The following is an 18045-nucleotide window of genomic DNA, read 5'->3' as shown; positions in this document are numbered from 1 at the left end:
AATTATCTCTAAAAGAAGACCTATAGCCTGTTAACCCCCAAACGACAGTGGAGCACAGCTCCCCCTCTGAGCCTGTTTACACGTTAAGGGTGTATGAAAATATCCTATCGTTCCACTGTTTAATAGCTGTACTCAAGAGGCTAAAATGCTTGAAAACATAATACATTTGGCAAAAATATCTCAAAAACTATTTAGCTTAATTATGATCAGCATTACAGTAACATGACAGCAATAACCTTAATACAGTAAATTATGAGCTGATTGAGATAAATAAAATTATAACATTTCAGTGCCAAGGTTCAGCTCTAAAATGGAGCTGCATTTTAGACGTTGACTCCAGCCCAGGCTTTTCCAGCTCCACAGGAATAGGCACCACGGTGCTGCCCCGTGCAGGCACCACTTCCCTGCACTCCACTCGACTGGGACGTGTGAAACACGCTGAAATTCATAAAATTTAAATAAGACAGTGAAATTATACCTTGTAGCTATAGTTATCACAAATAATGTACAGTCTAAATTGCAGCCTGAGCAAACACGATTTCCTGGGTGCCTCTGGAAGCCCAAGGCGGGATGCAGAGCAATTATGAGGAATGAGCACAAAGCTGATTTGCATCTGAATGGCGAGAGGGGGGGCGATGGGCGGGCTGGGCCCAGCTCCATTCACAGCACCACAATGCACCAGCTGGGAAAAGCAACTTTATTAGTGTCCCGCAGCAAAATACATTAGTAATTGGTAACCAGGCATTACATTCCCGTCCGTGTCACGGAGCCATGGGCCGCCCCCGCCGGGGGAGGTTCCCGCAGGGATCGGCCCCGGGGCTCCCCCGGCAGCTCCGGAGCGGTGCCAGGAGCACAAGGGAACCCCAGAGCGCTCCGGGGCAGCCCAGGGAAAGCAGCACCGCGGCCCCAGGGCAGCACCGAGCCCAGCTCCAAACACGATCCTCAGCAAAGCCCGGCCCAGGCACGGGTGTAGCGCTTTTCCAGCTGTTTTCCAGTTGTGCTCACACAGCCGGTGCCTGCTGCAATGTCAAACTCCTCTGATCTTGCTCCCTCTCCACCCCCACAGCAGAGATACACTATCACATACAATACTTTCATTAATTTTTCTTTTAGTAAAAAATCTATTTTTTTCTCTTGATCACCATGATAAACTGAGTCTCTGGGTATCACGATCGAGTATTAGTGTTAACCGTTAGTGTTACTGTAAAATCCTCTTTGGTTATAGAATATTTCATTTAAAGCAAGATTATAAAAACCAGTTTCCAGCTAGAAATCCACCCCTGTAATCTAAAAGCCATCTAAATTACCACACTTCTGCAGGCTGAAGATATACTGATAGGACTTAGAAATTTAAGTATCTCCCCAGGTAATCTAAACCAAGTTATCAAAATTATATTAAGTAAATACATTTGGAGGAATAGTAAATTTTTGAAAAATCTTTAGGGTATTACAAGTAGAGTTCTGGAAGTAGCAGTAGTGGGCTAGAGAAAAACACCCCCGAGCCAGAGCTCTCCTCTAGATACTCTCCATGGCCTTGAACTCGCTGAGGGCCTGCACGGGGTTCACGTGCTTCTTCTGGGATGCCCTCTTGATTTTTGTCTGGGTCTCGTCCTGTTTCTCCCTCTTGACCAGGGGTTTCTTCTCTGGAGCCTTCATCTTCCAGGAGACGGCCGGGAGGTTGAGGGAGGCCATGCCCTGGGACTTCTGGTACTTGGTGGACGCCACGTAGGAGGCCTTGACCGTCTGCACCACGGCGTTCATCAGGTTCTTGGCTGCCTGGATCAGGGACATGGCACTGTCCACCTGCCAAGGGACACACAGTTACCACCATGGAACCCCCAAACACAGCCTTACACTGACAGCACCACAGGCCTGGGGTAAAACCACTTGAAAACTGATTTATATTTTTCCTTTGAAACCTGAGGCCCCCAGTTTGAGGCAGGGTTTTTTTGGATGCTCAGTGGTTCCAAAGCTGACTTGTGCCACCAACACAAAAGCAGGGTCTGCCCCCCTGTATGCATTTTCCACATCAACGGCAATTGGAAACATTTGTATTCTGCCCTTTGCTTTTATGACTAAGATTTAATAGTTGCTTATTCTCTAATGAGATTAATAAAGCTGTAGTAATATCTTAATCACTGATAATAAATATTTAAATCGCTCTAGAATACTAAATTGTATTGGGAAGGAAGGAACACAACTGCATCACAGCCAGGCCTGGAGCTCTTTCCCAGCTGGCTCCTGATTTACAAGAGCATCAAAACAAGGAAAAACATGAATTTGTCAAAGCTGTAGGACACAGCAGGGACAAAGAGCTGAGACCAGGGCTGGGTGGAAGAGAGAGGGGAGGAGCACTGTGGTGACCTCAGCTGGGATCCCCTTCCCCAGGGGCCAGTGTCCTGCTCTGGGTGGGATCCCCAGCTTGCCCAGGCCAAATGGGCTGGGACAGGGCTTTGATCTGGGGCAGGGTTTGGTTCTGGTGCCTTTCTAGGGCACTGTCCCCTCCCTTCTACCCTACTGTGCCCCAATTGCTACCATGGCACCTCAGATCCTCTGGCAAAGCCTCTGTGCTCTCCCCTCCTCCTCATGAGCCTGGAAACCGCTGTGCTGAAGTGTCTCCAGGAATCCTCACAGCAGCAGGAATCATTCAAGGCCAGGAGAGCAGGGAGGTGCTTTTCTGAATGACCTGACAGACCCTGCAGGTGCCAGCTCTGCCCTCCTGGGCCCTGCTCTGCTCTCACAGCGCTGGGGTGCAGGGACAGGGCATCAACACTGCACAGAACCTTCCTTTCAGAGTGGTGATGCCTCTGCACTGGCTGAGGTCTTCATCTGATTATCCCATGGAGCTCAACACTGCTGCTGGCAGCCCTCAGCCAGGACAGGCTCAAGGAGAAGGGATAAAACCAGGAGATCAGGCTACAGATGCCAGGCCGTGCTATCACTGATTTATGGCAGGGGGATGTAAATCCTGGAGGCACTGAGTAACTGCAGTGAAGCCCTGGAGTACTACTGCTGCACAGTAACACATCTCCTGCTTTGACAGCACCATGCCTTCAGCCTGCCATGAACATGAACAGCAGCACATCCCACCACAGCCCCTGGAGCTGCTCTGGGGGCTGGAAAGGCAGCAGGGGGGGCAGCACAGCCCCATCACCCCCAGATGGGCTCAGTTTGTGCAGGGATATCTATTGCTGACTGCTCCTGCTGCTGCTGCTGCCCCAAAGCTCTCCTTCCACAGCTCTCCCTGGTTTTTGGGGAAAATCTGTGCTACTAAGTTTAAGCAATTGAGATATCAAACAGGGTTTCACTGGAAAGTATCAGTGGTAGAGGATGTCCAGAGAAACTGTGGCTGCCCCTGGATCCCTGGAAGTGTCCAAGGCCAGGCTGGACAGGGCTTGGAGCAGCCTGGGACAGTGGAAGGTGTCCCTGCCATGGCAGGGGGGTGGCACTGGATGAGTTTTAAGGTCTCTTCCAACCCAAACTGTTCCATGATTCTGTGGTATCAAAATGGCAGAATGTGGGAAGTTTCTCCATTTGCTGCTCAGGGAGCAATTCTGGACTGTCCAAGGGCCAATTCTGTCTCTTCTTCCAACCTCCTTCCTCAGTCCTGACATGGCTGGGCAAAAGCACCAGAAGTGACCAAACGTGCCTATGCAGGGCAAGGTAGAGTATGCCAGAAGAAATTAAGGATTTAGCTCCACTTCCCTCCCCCCAAATATCTGCCACACAGAATCCTCTTAGGAGGCAGCATTTCATGAACTACAGTGAAAAAAAATTATTTGCAAAGTAATGGCTGGAATAAGGAAGCAAGCTGGCCTGGAGCAGCTTCCAGCTGTCAGAAACCAGAGCAGCCACTAAAAATCCCTGCACTCTTCAGGGCACAGCCATCCTGAAATATTAACACCTCTGGAGTGTTGCAGGACCCCAGCATGTTCCAAGGCTGTGCAGAGATGTGGGGCAGGTTTGACTGTGCTGATAAGGTGACTTAAACCTCACTAAGAGTGAAAAGCAGTCTGGAAAACAGATCACACAGAGGTGAAGTGAATCTGTCTACAAACACTGTTGAATAAGGACATGTGAAGTCTGTATTTTCCCAGCAAGCGTTGCTCCCCAGAACAGCGAGGCAGCAACACAAATTTGGAATGCTCCAGCATCTCCAGTCTGTGTTCCATGGGGCTGAACACAAAAGCTCACATGAATAACCTGTGGGAGCAGAGCTGCCTGAGGCAGGTGTGCTGTACGTACCCCCGAGACGACGAGCTCCCCGCCCAGGTTCTGCACCTCGGCCTTGACCTTGCTGCAGATGTTGAGCTGGTGGCAGTAGAGCGCGATGCGCTGCAGGTAGGCCAGCAGGTCCTGCTTGCACGCCGAGTCCGGGCACTGTGGGTGACAGGGGCAGGGTTGGGCACAGCCAGACACACTCCAGGCACCTCCCCTGGGGCAGGGGATGGGCTGGGACAGCGCTGCCCTCCCTCCCTCCCTGCTGAGCCCGGGCTTTGAGACAGAGGCACCTAAGCCCAGCAGCCATGAGCAGGGGCATCACTGCACAGGCTCCTTCCACTGCCCTTCAGCAGCCCTCCCAAGGAGGAGACAGAGGAGGAACAGAAGGCAGAGGAAGAGAAGGAGGACCATTTACCCTCCCCAGAGCAGGTCTGTCAGCTGTGGAAGGTCCTTCCTGTACTGCACAGGACACAGCAGCAATGGTCTGACACCCAAGATCCCCAGCTGCAGCTAGCAGGTGTTACCAAGTCCTTCCTCAATTCTCAGTCTTAAGTATTCCAAGCTCAAAAATGATAAACCCAACAGCAACTCAGTTACATGCAGCAAACAGAGATTTTCCTGACTTCTGCTCCCATCTTGTAGCAGTGGGAAAAGCAGGTTCCTCACCAGGCACAAAATGACATTTAAGGTGCTTGCTGCAGCACTCATCCGTAAGAGAAATGTAACTTTTTCAGCTTTGCACAAAGGGCTCTGCAGGAGTCCTCTGTGCAGTTTGGGAGGGTGGCATTTTCTGGGACAGAACTGAAGAATGAGCCACGGATGAGCCAGGCTCAGGCTGGATTTCCAGAGCAGAGGGGAGCCCAGCTGAGGAGCAGCCACGGTCCAGAGCAGGCTCTGTAGGACACAAAGGCTGTGGGAAGGGTTCTGCTGCTCTCAGCAGCCCTGCAGCCCCTTTACAGCAACAGTGGGGTGCCAGCAGCAGCTCCCCCATGGGCCACCTCAGCCCAGGGGCACCCCACATGCTCACACACACAACACCTACAGCTTCACATCCATGTGATTTACATCACACTGGGTCACACCCCACGTTGCTTAAGCCCTGCTCTGAACCCCAGAGAAGCATCACTTGTACCCCACAGACAGCTCCTGTTCCATGGAAATGGCCACTCATCATCTCATCTCCCCACCCAGCACCCACAGGCCTCCTGGACAGAACCACCACCAGCCTCCCACTGATCCTCATCTCCTGCTCCAAGGCAGGCTGCACTGTGCCCAGCACTGTTTCAACTGGAGCAGTGGAATTCACCCAGCATTATCCAGGGACAGGACTACACCCTGCAGGGATCTCCAGCCTCTGGACAGCTGCAGGCCATCCAGAGTGATTTAGGAGCTCTTTTCCACACACCCCTGTTCACAGCAAAATCCCATTTTACCTAAGACCCTGATCCTGTGCAATGGACCATCTGATGAAGATGCATAATGGGCATGGCATGACTGAAAGATTAATCTTCAATGTGGCACCTAATGCCTCACTCCAGCTGAGGGTTGTTGCATTGGCCATGCAGCCTCTCCTCCCCTCTGAGGGCAGGGTAAAAATCCCCTCCTGTCTGTGAGCAGCAGGCTCTGAGCCCTGATTCTCCCTGCAGACCTTCTCTCCTTAGCTGTGAGATGGAAGCAGAAGCTCTTTTCTTTGTATAAAAGAGGAGCAGATCATGGTGCACACACAGGGATGTGCAAACATGGCCCCACTCACATGGAGGAGCATTTCCTTCCCAACAGCACTCAGTCTGCCAGAACAGGCATTTCCCTCTACAGTGAAAGGACACTAACACATACATTTGTTTTTTTCCAAGGCCAGAACAAGAGGGTTTTGTAAGGCAAAATGGTCTCTGTGCTGAGCAGAGGTGACTCAGGTGCTGCAGTGATGTGTCCACAGAGCTCACACACACACAGGGGCACTGCACTGGGAGATCTCCATGGCTTTATGGGCATCTGACCCCACCACAGACATCAAACCACCTTCTTAGTCCCAAGGAAAATGATGGAACACCCAAAGTAATTGCAGCTCTCAACGTGGGCACGCAGCTTCCATCAGTGCAGTGAAGCCCTGCCTAACAAAGCAGCAAAGCTTGCAGGTTAATTTTTTAAGCTAATCAATATTAGTCAGCACTACAAGATGTTTAAGAGCAAGTCCACAAATAGCCCTGGCCAAAGAGCTAATGAAAAGCCCAAATTACCATTTTGGAAACTGCTCTCCATCTCCCAAAGAGCTCATCTAACACAGCAGTGCAGGGGCTCAGGGCTGACAAATGCCCAGTACAGCACATCAGGGGATGGCTCAACAATTCCAGCTCCTCTGTGGGGCTGTGAAACCCTTCAAGGAAAGCCTCTCAAGGCAGGAGGCTGCTGCACGTTCACCATCAGCTGAGGAAGGCAGCAAAACCTTCGTGGAATAGGAATCATCACTGGGCTGTGTGCATCAATGCAGTGTGAGATGGAAACCCAGATCCTCTCCTGTGTGTGCTATTTCTGCAGGCAGGATCGAGGACTCAGCTCAAAGACAGATGAGGTTTAAATGGAGATGTAACACGAGATAAAAAAGAGCATCAACAAAAGGCACTGCGGGTGCCTGCAGGAGCCCTGTCCTTTCCTAGGTAGAAGCACTCAGATAAAAATCAAAAACCCAAAAGGCAACAATTTGAACAGAATGATGACATTACTGGACTAACCCACAGCCAGAACCCCCATCTGCAGAGATGGATGGGTTCTCACAGACACAGCACAGCCCAGCAGGGAGTGCAGTGCAGATGGAAATGAACGTGTTGGGGGCCACCCCACCTTCCCAAAGCCCCCAAACCGAGCTGCTGCCACAGACTCAGGGAAGGTTACTGGCAAAAGCTAAGGTCAAATCCAGGCTCCATCCCAGACACAGCAAACACCCCCACTTTCAGTTCCTGCCAGCCCAGCTGAGCCTGCAGAGAAGCAGGATCACCATTTTCCCTGTTTTTGCAGAGAAAAGGGGCAGGGGAAGACAGCAGAGCCCTGCTGGTGTGTGCTCATGGACACAGACCATCCCCAGTGGCCGCAGGGGAGAGCCAGCAACCCCAGAGCCCCTTCCTCCCACTGCCTCTCCCTTGGGAATGGGCCCTGCTGCACCAGGAATTCCCAAGAAATGCCCCTCAGCCCTGGGTGACCTCTGGGCCCAGCAGGAGCTGCCAGCAGCTGTTTTGGGGAGGCAGCTCCCTGGGGGGATGTCACTGACCCCCTGTGCCAGCAGCTGCCACCAGCCTGTGCCCAGGGTCCCCACCCCAGCCCCCAGCAGGGACCAGTGTCCCCAGCACGAGGCTGCTGGAGCCTTTCACTGGAAGTGGGCACCCCCTACCCTGACCCAGCTGCTTCTCATGGGGTGAATCAGAACTGATACAGAACTGATGTAACCTCGGCCTCCCACCGCCACAGAAGGAAAAAAACCTTTGGCTTTGTAGGTGTTCTGACACTGAAAAAATAAATAATAGAGAGAACCCTTGCTGCAAATCATTGTCATCTGTGTTGCGCTCATAACTGTTCATATTCCCCTGCTCCCAGCAAGCAGCAGCTGCTTGGAGTGAGGGATGGAAACCTCGGGGAGCACCTGCAGCTGATGGCAGAACTGATCCCAACAGCCAGGGAATTCCTGGGACAGCAGCTCTGGGAGCTCCAGAGGAATGTGCTGCAGAAGGGCCTGATGGCAGGCTGGGAGCTGCTGGCACACTGACTGAGGGGTCACAGCTCTGCTGTCACCCAGCACAGGACACAGCCCCTCCCTGTGCTCCTTCCTCCAGGGGCAGGGGCAGCAGGAACCAGGAGCTGCTCCTGCTCTGTAGCTGTCACTCTGCTCCACATTAACATGTTTCTAAAGAGTATGGAAGCACATCTAATGAAATATGCAGGCTCAAAGTATTAGCAGAGTATGGAGTCAGGAAAAAGCTATATTCTTGTCAAAATGACTAACTGTACAGTGCTGCTCATATTTATCTTCAAACATGTGCTTAATCTGTTACATTTTTAAGGACCTTACTGCTACTGAAAGTAGTTTTCTTTTATATTTTGAAATGGCTTGGTACAGAAAACCATATACCAACTTTGCATAAAACATGTGAATGAAAAAAAAAGACAAGGCATTGTAAACCTTCAGCCCAAGCTCCCCTGAGACCTTGAACACAAACTGCTCCTTGCTTCATTTACCTACACCAGCAGCACACCTGGTTCTTGCAGAAACAAGGCTGTCAAAGTGCTGTAGCAAGGAAAGCCATTTGAAAAAACACTTATCAAATTTATCTCCCCATTGAACATTTCTCACTGCATCATTAATAAAGGAGGGTGTAGACAAGCACCTCTGAATGCAACATTAAGAGAGAGTCCTGCACTGCAATGATTTACTTTCAAAGTGACACTGGTTCAGTGAAAACCTTATAGTACACAAATTTCCATCCTGAAAAGGCCTGGAAAGCAAGTGACAACTGGGAAAACAAAGTTTAGCCCATGATCTCAGACTTAACCTCCTTGCATTTCAGAGTCTCTCTTGAAGGTGGAATATTATTACGAATGTTGATGTTTCCCTGCTATTTGGGTGTGGGCTGAGGCCAAAGGTGCTCTTGCTTGGCCCAGTTTCTAAGTGGCTCAGGACAGGCATTGCATAAATAATCCCTGAGCTGGCCATGCTCATTCAGTCCTGTGAGAATTCCTGCCCAGCACTGGGACAGCACAGCCATGCTCAGGTCCCTGCAGGCCTTGCTCCAAGCCCTCATCAGCTCTGGAGTGAAAAACACCAGAGAGCTCTGACAGCCTCCCCACTCAGCCTGAGGAGCAGCTGAAAATTTTTGATCTTACAAAGCTGCCTCAGAGCCAGGATTAAAGGTGGTGCAACAGGCCAGGTGCCCCTGTGCAGGGGCTGTCCCTGCAGTCTGAGCTTTGGGAAGCACCAGGAGTGCTCTGGGTGTGCTGTGAGCCCAGCCTGGTCCTGCTCTGCCCCGGCTCTGTGTGACCTAAGCAGGGCTGGCACAAAATGCCAGGAGCCTGATTCCAGCCAAGGAGCTGCTGTGTCACTGCTCAGGGAGGCAGGAGAGCAGCTGGAAAGAACAGAGAGAACAGAATTTCCTAGCAGCAGATCTGAAAAATCAGTTAAAGACCCCAAAAGCCAACACATTTTCATCTGTTCATCAGCAGTACTGACAGATCTCCTGCTCCCTGGAGCTGGAGGCTCCAGGACTGTGACTCACGTGGTCAGCAATGGTCCGGCCCAGCTTGTCCATCCTGGACCCGGCCTCTGCGATCTTCTTGGCTGCACTGATCACATCTGACGTGTTCTTCAGAGGACCTTTTCCCCTGCAAAACAGAGCACACGCTCCCTCCTAGCACCAGGAAACCACAGCAGTGAATTCTGGGTCCCTTTCCTCATTCTGTCCCACACTGTGCTGGCAGTGACTCCCCACCCAAAGGCTGGAGCAGTTATTACAGCACCTTCATTTCCAAGAGTTACCCCCTTTCTGCTCTTCCCCACATTTAGCTTAAATCCAGGAATAAAAACATCTTAAATTTTACTGCTTTCAGCAGTTTAATGATGATAAGAGATAACATTTTAGAAGACGGATTTGCAATTTTTATGGAATGGAACATGAAGTTTAAAAAACAGCGTTATAAAAAATCTGGTAAATTAATTTCAAAAGGCATCAAAAACCCTCTCTTTCCTCTGCCAGTAACTGTACTAGGAACTATTTCTGCAGTATGGCAATATTGAGAAGCCCATAGAATTTAATGCTGTAAAGAACTGAGCAAATATATATATATATATATATATATATATATATTCCTGGGGATAAGAATCACCCTTAAGAAAGAAAGAAAGAAAGACAGGCAATAACTGCTGTGTATCTGTAGATCAATTTAAACAGTTATTACCACCCAGCCACTACACAATAATGCATCTCCCCAGTTAATATGCAGCTGGAACAGGGCACCATTTAAAAGAGATTATAAGAAGTGAGACTCTTAGGAGAACTTGCACCGTGTCTCATTGAAAGCCCAGCAGCCCAGGCAGCTGGGAGTGAGCACAAATTAAAAAGCCTCACCTGGTGAAGTCTGTCATTTCCATCATGATCATACACATCTGCTTGGCCAGGACAATGATGTCATTGCCACTGTCATCCCATTTTGACACTTCAGCATCCAATTTACTCTTTTCCTCCTGGAAGCTGGCGACCTGCTCAGCAATCTTGGCTTTCTGCTCTTGAGGGAGCTGAGCCATGATAGCCTGGAAGAGAAGTTTTCTCACATGGCCTCCTGCTGCCTTGTAGAGGCTTTTTGGAACATTTCACTAATAACCAATTTCAGTCATGTAGATGGGGGATAAAACTTTAATAGCAATCCTCTACCTAGAGGCTTTACATTTTGAATCAAAGTTTATACTCTTTTTAAAGAAAAAGTGCCCAGAAAGACAAGTTGACACTTAAAATATTGTCCTTTGCATGATAAAGCTGTTAAGACTCCAAACAAATTTGCCACATATTACCATCCCTCAAAATAAAACTGCATGAAGAAGGAGTACTTGTCTTTTACAGAAAATTTCAACGTTTTAAAATTAAGTTCCACTTGGGTATTGAGGATAATAAGAAATATTACCAGTCTCTTCCCTGCAAAAAGCTAGCTGTACTCTTTTGAAACATGTCTGCTGAGGAAAGAGTAAGTGAAAATAAAGAGTATGTGCTTACTCCCAAATAAAATCTCTCAGACTGGGTTTATAGCCTGTGTAAGACTCCATGGCCTTGCCTTCATAAATACTGGGAGCACAGATGCCTCCAGGAGCAGGCAAAAAGGAACCTTTGGTACTAAAAATTCTCTGGCAGCAGCTGTGCTAAGAGGCAAATGAGCAATGTCTGCATTTAAATAGAAGGGGGTGAGGGTCCAGGCATAGAAAGTGCTTGTGCAAGGGAGGGGAGCATAAAAACACTCCCAGCTGGTGAAATTCCCAAGCCAACGTGGCCCAGGTTTGATAAATAAGGTCTGGCCACTTCTTGCCTGGCAGGAAGAGCCTCCACATAAAGTCTGCCATGGCACTTTCCCAAGAGTGTAAATTGTTATTGATCCAGAGGGGCTGTGTCAAATAAAAGCAATAGGTAAGGCCTGGTCTTCCTTCAATGCACTGATTTTAGGGCTTCACCTCTTAATGATTATATATTGCCTATCAATGCTTTCATTTTTGAGTCATAGGAAATGCAGTTAGTTGAAATGATTTCATTTCTGAGTTCCTCTCAATGTTGTCTTGATAAATGCTCAGTGACCAAACACACCAGCACGTGTGTGAGGCCACATTTTGGGAAGATTTTTTTCTCATAAAGTTAATGTTTGTCTGTTGAAAATAACATTAATCCAATGAGTGATCTGCCTCCTGCAGAAGCTCACTCGACTACAATGTCTGTGATATCAAAATGTGATGTAGTTTCTTGGTACTAAAAGGACTTTGATCTTTCAGAATACCCAAAATAAACCACAGACATTTCTCACATCCATCAGACCAACTGCATTTCACTCAACCTCCTTTCCAGGAGAATGCTGGAAACAAAAAATGCCAGTTTTCTGATCCAGCATTTTTATCATCCCCCCCCTAAATTTAACCTAGGTTTTCAAAGCAAGCTGAAGTGTTTCTTGAAGGCAGATCACACTTGGATAAAGCTGAGATTTGTGCCTTACCCTTGCACTCTGTCCAGCAATGAGCTGATCATCCTCAGTCTGGATGCTGGTTCTGCTGCGGACGTCAAAATCCTCGGTCTCAAAGTCAGAATCATCCAGCTCTTCAGGAGTCTGAGGAAAAAGCATTCAAGCAGAGTCAAACTACAGATTTCATGGCTCTGGAAACCAACAAGAATATTATTTTTCAAGCAGAGAGAATGGAAATCAGTGGGGGTAAAAATTATTCCATGTTTTCAACAAAAAGGTAAATACAGGGACTGTATCCAGCTCTGAACACGTGTGATTTTATGTGCTTGACTGCTCCTGTTAAACACCATAGGGATCCCAGAATCACACAGCAGTCACTAAACAGCTGAGATTTGTTAGGACATTAATGCACTCAGCATCTGAAAGACAGAAAAAAGTTCTTGCAAAGCGAGCAGTGCATTTGCAAGTTGATTAAATGTAAAAGCTTCACTTGAGATGCTGAAGCTGGAATTACACACAGCTCTAAGGGCTGGTTCAGAAGCACAGACAGTGTCTTCAGCACAATTATGAATCAAAGCATTGACTAAATTAACAACAGATAAAATATCTCAAAATTTATCCTTATCCCTTGGGAAAAGCTGAAAAATTTCAGCTAGTAAGGGCCAGCTTTTATGCTGTAGGCTAAACACATCTGACCTAGTTCCTGCTTGCCTAGGATTTATTTTTGCTACTGCCAGTCTGTAGCAGGCAAACTTTTTATAAAGCTTATCAAGTTTAAACAGCATGTTTGTCAAAATACTACATCTTTGCTAAAGTGGCACTTCACGACAATTCTCCAGAGCTAGGTCAACAAAGAACTTCACTGATAGATGCAATAAATTGTGATTAACAGATAAGATGCAAATAAAGTCCCTGTTCTTTAGATTTTTTCCCTATTATTTGAATTTCACAGACTTGTCTTCCACTACAGACACTTTGTGATACAGTGAAAATAGAGATGGACATACAAAATAATTGCCAAAAAGCAAAGGTGAGTAGGGTGACAATCAAGACTTTGGGTATTTCAGCCTCTTCTCCAGGCCCTGGAGAACAGGGTATACCCACAACATCAGCAGAGGGACACACAGTAAGAAGTAGCTCAGTGTATCAATATTAAAAAAAAAAAAAAAAAGAAATAGCATAAAGAAAACAGTTCTGCTGTACATGATTGTGTCTGTGACTCCCCTCTGCCCATCCTCCCAAAGCCCAGGGACACACAAAGTGTAACTCTGCCTTTCAAGTGCCACCAAGGACAGAAACTCCTCTGGGGTGATGAGCCTGGGCAGCAGAGAGGGGGGAAGAACTTCTCTTCAATAAATACAGATATAGTGAGATGGTAGTTTTGAAAATACCCTGCATAAACACAAAAATGAGGTGTTGCAGTGGCTTCTCCTGCTGGTCCCTGTAAGGAGCAAGAGCCTCTGGACAAAGCTGAAGGGAATGAGCCCCTGTGAGCAGGATTACACCAAGCCCTGGAGAGATTTGGATGGCTCTTTTATCCCAAAATAAACTCTCTGGACAACAAGTGCTAATATTTTAACTTCCTTCTAGGTGCCTGCTGTGTGGCCAGGGAGCTGCTGTTGGCTGCTGGCAGTGGAGCTGTGGCTCCCTGGCCCTGGAGGGTGGCACAGGGCAAACCTCAGCGTTCCTGGCACTGCCAGCCTGGGTAACTGCTGCCCACTGGCACTCCCAGCTCCCTGTCCTGACTAACAAGGGCTTCAGCAGGCAGGGATATCCTCAACTACCACTGGCTGTCTATAAATCCTGAGCTTGTCTGAAAAAAATTCCATGGGGAGCACAGATGTGGTTGTCAGCTTTTCTCCTGGTTTTTCATCTGATACTTTCTTTAAGCAGCAAACATGGAAGATGCCACTGCAATGGTTACTGTAATATCTTCTGGGGCTGTACAATTCTTGATTTACTGACCAACAAGCTGCATCTGCCATGGTCACCAGTATGAAAGACCAAGACAGTTTCTCAGAGTCAAAGAAATATAATGAAAAGAAGGAAAAAGGAATAAACCCCCTATATTTGTCTTTTTTATATCTGGCTCCTGCCCATTTTTGCCCCAGTAAGATACAAGAAATAGATCCATGGATGAGCTGCAACCAGAACTTCCTTTACTGCATCCCTTCAACCAACTGCACCCTTCTGTGTCTGCCAGAAATGAGGGCTCCCAAGTCACACCGACTGCAAGCACACAGGAGTCAAGGCCTCTGTGAGCTGCCCTGTTTACCCAGGTTAGCCAATTAACAAATTACATGCTCTACCAACTACAGACTGAACTCATCTCAGCTTCCTTTTGACTAACTAACATTAATTCTCAAAATTTACTTAATGAAGAGCTATTAGGTTTTATTTCTAAGCTCCAAACCATCAACAAGCATCTATAGTTCTGAATTAATTTGCTGTTGTTAACTGAAAGGTCACTGATTTTAGCACATTAACGAGCCAGGCATTACCATGAGATTACAAAAGATGCATGAAGGGTATTTAGCATCACAACTCGGGCCATCATCGATGCTCAGATCTGGTTAATGAATCTGAATCCAAAGGCACCGCTCAAGTGCTCCACAGCGATTAGCACATTTGAAGACTCTGAATGTTAATAGGAGCTAAATGAAAATGTTCTCCTGCCTGCTCTCCATTATCCCGGCGCTGTCAGTCGAACAGAGGCAGGGAAGGCTGTGGGAAGTTGTGCTCACCCGGATCATCAGCACGGCTTTCCTGATGTCGCGGATGCCGTCGTACACGAGCCGCGAGGCGTCGATGAACTCGTTCTCGTCCATGGGCTGGGCAGGGTCGGAGCTCAGCGCTTCCACTGCAGCTTCCACCTGCTCCGTGAAGCGCGGCATGACTGCAGCCAGAGCACAGAGCCGGTCAGTGCCACCCCAGCCACCCTCTGCTGCCCACTCCTGCCCTGCTCCTAACTGTCCTGGAACATGTGCAGTCCTTCCACTGAAATCACAACATTTGGTACAGGAGGTGAAGTCATAATCCAGCCCTGTTTCTGCTTACGCTGCTGCTCTTTGGTGTTTTCCACTTGGACAGTGAAGTTTATCACACCCTTCTACTGGACAAGGAGAAAACACCTGGGGAAGCTCCTAGAAACTATGGGATCAAATATTGTTTGTTTGATGTTCCCTGCAGATGTTTTGGGGGGAAAGAAGTCGTGCTACCATCAGGACACTCAAGTTTAAAAAGCACTGGAAGGGGGCAGGTTGCACTGCTGCATTTCAGTGACTCATGGTGCCCCAGGAAGAACATGCCAGAACCAGTTAGAGTCTGCTGTTTCTTCAGTGTCACCCTTGATTCTTCATCAAAGTAATTAAAGCAAAATTAAAGCAACGAGTGGCTGGCACTGAAGGAGCCAGAATCACCCCTCACCCTTATGGAAGTCAGCAGTAGTGCACAGGGAACACCCTGATTTGGTGTTTAGGTGTGGGGCACTACAGCCTACAGTGCTCTTCCAACAGCTCTCAAGATACTTTACAAAATTTACCCTAATTATTACCCTAAATTTATTCTGCTGGGGGAATGTGATCTTCCTTCTGGACCCGGAACAGCTGCAGAGCCTGTTGCAATACTGCAAGATGAACACAGCACAACTTCCAAGCCTTCACTCACGCCTGGGACTCATTCCCAGTGTTTTTGCTTCCCACAGCCCAGTCCATGACAGCGAGCACACTCAGGGACACCTTGTGCACAGCTGAGCTTTAAGCCAGACAACACAGCAAAATCACACTTCTCACTTTGCAACAGTTTTGCAAACAACTCCCACTAATTTGCGTTACAGCAAATTGAGTCTAACAGATTTCACAGGTACACGGGTACCCAGCTGCCCACAAGCTTTCCAGCAACAGCAACTCAGGGCTCCTGGGAGCGAGCGACCCTTACCTGTGTTGGACAGTAGCTTGGTTGCCTCCAGCACCTTCTCCGTGTACACTCCAGGCTCGTAGTTGTCCATCTCCGAGGTGACCACGTGGATGACGCGGGCGGCGCGGCCCCGGATGGCGCCGGCCGTGCGGTCCAAGCCGTCCACGTCCTTCTCTTGGAGAGCGATGACGCATTTGTTTACATCTTCTAAAATGTGATTCTCTGGAGGTAAAAGAAGAAGGATTTAGATGGTAATGTCGTTTCTGTCACAGTCATCAGCGTGGCAATTGTTCAGGGTGGGACCTGCTCTACAGAAGCTCCATGGAGATGCTGTCAAGCATTAATGTGAAGGTCACAACCAGCAAAGAGCTGCCCTTCCACAGAAGGTGTCAAAAAGCCATCAATCCATTCACAATTGGCTTCCACACTTCCTGCCCCTGTTTGTACTCGATTTTACCAAAACGAAAGCTGAGTTCTGCTGAGCTCTCCCCTGGTTCCTTTCCATATTTCTCCCCTGGACTGCCTCAGCCCTTATTTCAAATACCTGCAAACCACTCCCCTGCCAGTGCACGTGGGGTGATGGGCACCTCCCCAGCACCACACCTACTCCCCTCAACACTCCAACAGACACTTGGTGCATGTTTCCAGCTTCCTCCAGAGTGTTTTCCTACAGCCACACACATTCCATCAGAGCACATTACACCGTCAGTCGCCCATTCCCATCTGAGACACATAATGTATGCAGTGAATAATGTGGAAAGCATTCCAGCCACACAGCACTCACTGGCTGTTCAGAAAACAAACAAAAAAATAAAAGCAAGACCTCTGTTTGCAATTAGCTTTTTAAATATACTTTTTCTAGTTTTGTGAAGAGATATATCCCTATTCATTGAGTACAAGAAGCCCAAAATGGGGAAAACGTTTTAAGAGTTTTCTGAAGATGCCTTAAGAAATTGGGACCTTTATTTATGGAAATCTACCCTAAAGATCTCCCAAACTGTTAATACAGACTTCCAAACTCTGCTAGAGAACTCTTTAATGTACCAGGACTAATGTTTCGGTATCATCATCCAACACCAGCATTTGGGCTGCCTGGTGAGAAACCAACTTGGAAACATTTCTGCTCTGTCACTTAAAATAGTTTCCAGTGTTAATTACCATTGACTTAATCTTTCTACGCTGCCAACCCGTGCAAGTGGCTTTTATTCCCTCTGCAGGTAGTAAAAGAGCCATTTTGCAAGAGTTTGTAGAGACAAGAAGCTCATAGTGCTGGCTGGGAGAGGATTTGGAGGAATTGCCTGAAAGGATTGCTGCGAGAAGTTACGCCTGATTTACATAAAATTAACACAGCCAGGTGCAATATTGTGAGACTTCAGTAAGTAACCTGGGCAAAAATTACACTTGTGAAATCCCTCTGAAGCAACTCAGCCTGAGCAGGTTCAGCTGAGGGCAGGATGTGGCCCTGAGAGAGCAAAGAGCAGGTTCATTAGTGATTTGACAAGTCAGTGAGCAGGCACAGGAGCCACGGCAAGCACAGAGGGTATTCAGAGAAGAGACAGCCCTGGGAGCTGCAAGAGCCCAAAGAAAAAGCTTCGGCGCCAGGCCAAAACACAGACTGTTTATTGCTTCAATTCCTAAATGAATAAATTAAGCCACAGACCATTTAAAAGCCTCTTTGGATTATCTGAACTTTAATAAAAGGCATGGACCAAATGAAGGTGAATATTTAAATGTCTGCTGATCATTTAATGCCTTTTGCAGATGTGAAGTGGCCAGGAAGTCCCTTCTAGAGGGAGATAACCCACAGGGCAGCTTGCAAAGGGCCCAAGGAAGTGCAGGACTGTCAGGTCTATCTGTTCTGGAGATATTTTCCAGCTGGATGATAACAGATAAGATCCAACACTGTGCAGAGTCCTTGTAAATACCCCAGTGCTCCCCATCCCACGGGCACACAGAGCATGGGCTCCCCACCAGCACCTCTGGGGATGGGAGAAGGCTGTCCCACATCCAAACCCCCCTGTCCTCCTGCTGAGCAGGAGAAACATCCCACAGCAACACAGCACAGCACAGACAACAGCCAAGGGACTTGTCCCACCAAAATGGCTACAGGGAAAATGGTGTGGTTGGGCAACAAGGTAAAAGGAAAGGTATTTTTTCCATAGAAATGATTTTTAGACCAAACAAGGAAATACATTAAATTGTGAAAAGCTACAGAAT

At 48.0% G+C, this 18045-nt stretch overlaps 1 protein-coding gene across 1 annotated transcript in view; it reads right to left on the bottom strand.

Annotated features, from left to right (window-relative positions):
* Positions 1–683: 683 nt before the first annotated feature.
* CTNNA1 (catenin alpha 1) overlaps positions 684–18045 on the bottom strand; it is a 116482-nt gene continuing 99120 nt past the window's right edge. Inside the window, exons 12-18 of the mRNA XM_059483392.1 lie at positions 15850–16050; positions 14658–14809; positions 11947–12057; positions 10329–10510; positions 9480–9585; positions 4246–4380; positions 684–1803 (exon numbers count right to left, since the gene is read on the bottom strand). Of these exons, the coding sequence (XP_059339375.1) occupies positions 1516–1803; positions 4246–4380; positions 9480–9585; positions 10329–10510; positions 11947–12057; positions 14658–14809; positions 15850–16050 (1175 nt within the window). The 3' untranslated portion in view covers positions 684–1515. The remainder of the gene's footprint in view (positions 1804–4245; positions 4381–9479; positions 9586–10328; positions 10511–11946; positions 12058–14657; positions 14810–15849; positions 16051–18045) is intronic.

Source organism: Ammospiza nelsoni, chromosome 16, assembly GCF_027579445.1.
Source record: "Ammospiza nelsoni isolate bAmmNel1 chromosome 16, bAmmNel1.pri, whole genome shotgun sequence".
Classification (NCBI taxonomy): Eukaryota; Metazoa; Chordata; class Aves; order Passeriformes; family Passerellidae; genus Ammospiza; species Ammospiza nelsoni.
Note: the sequence above shows the minus strand (reverse complement) of the source record. Positions and strands in the feature narration are given on the sequence as shown.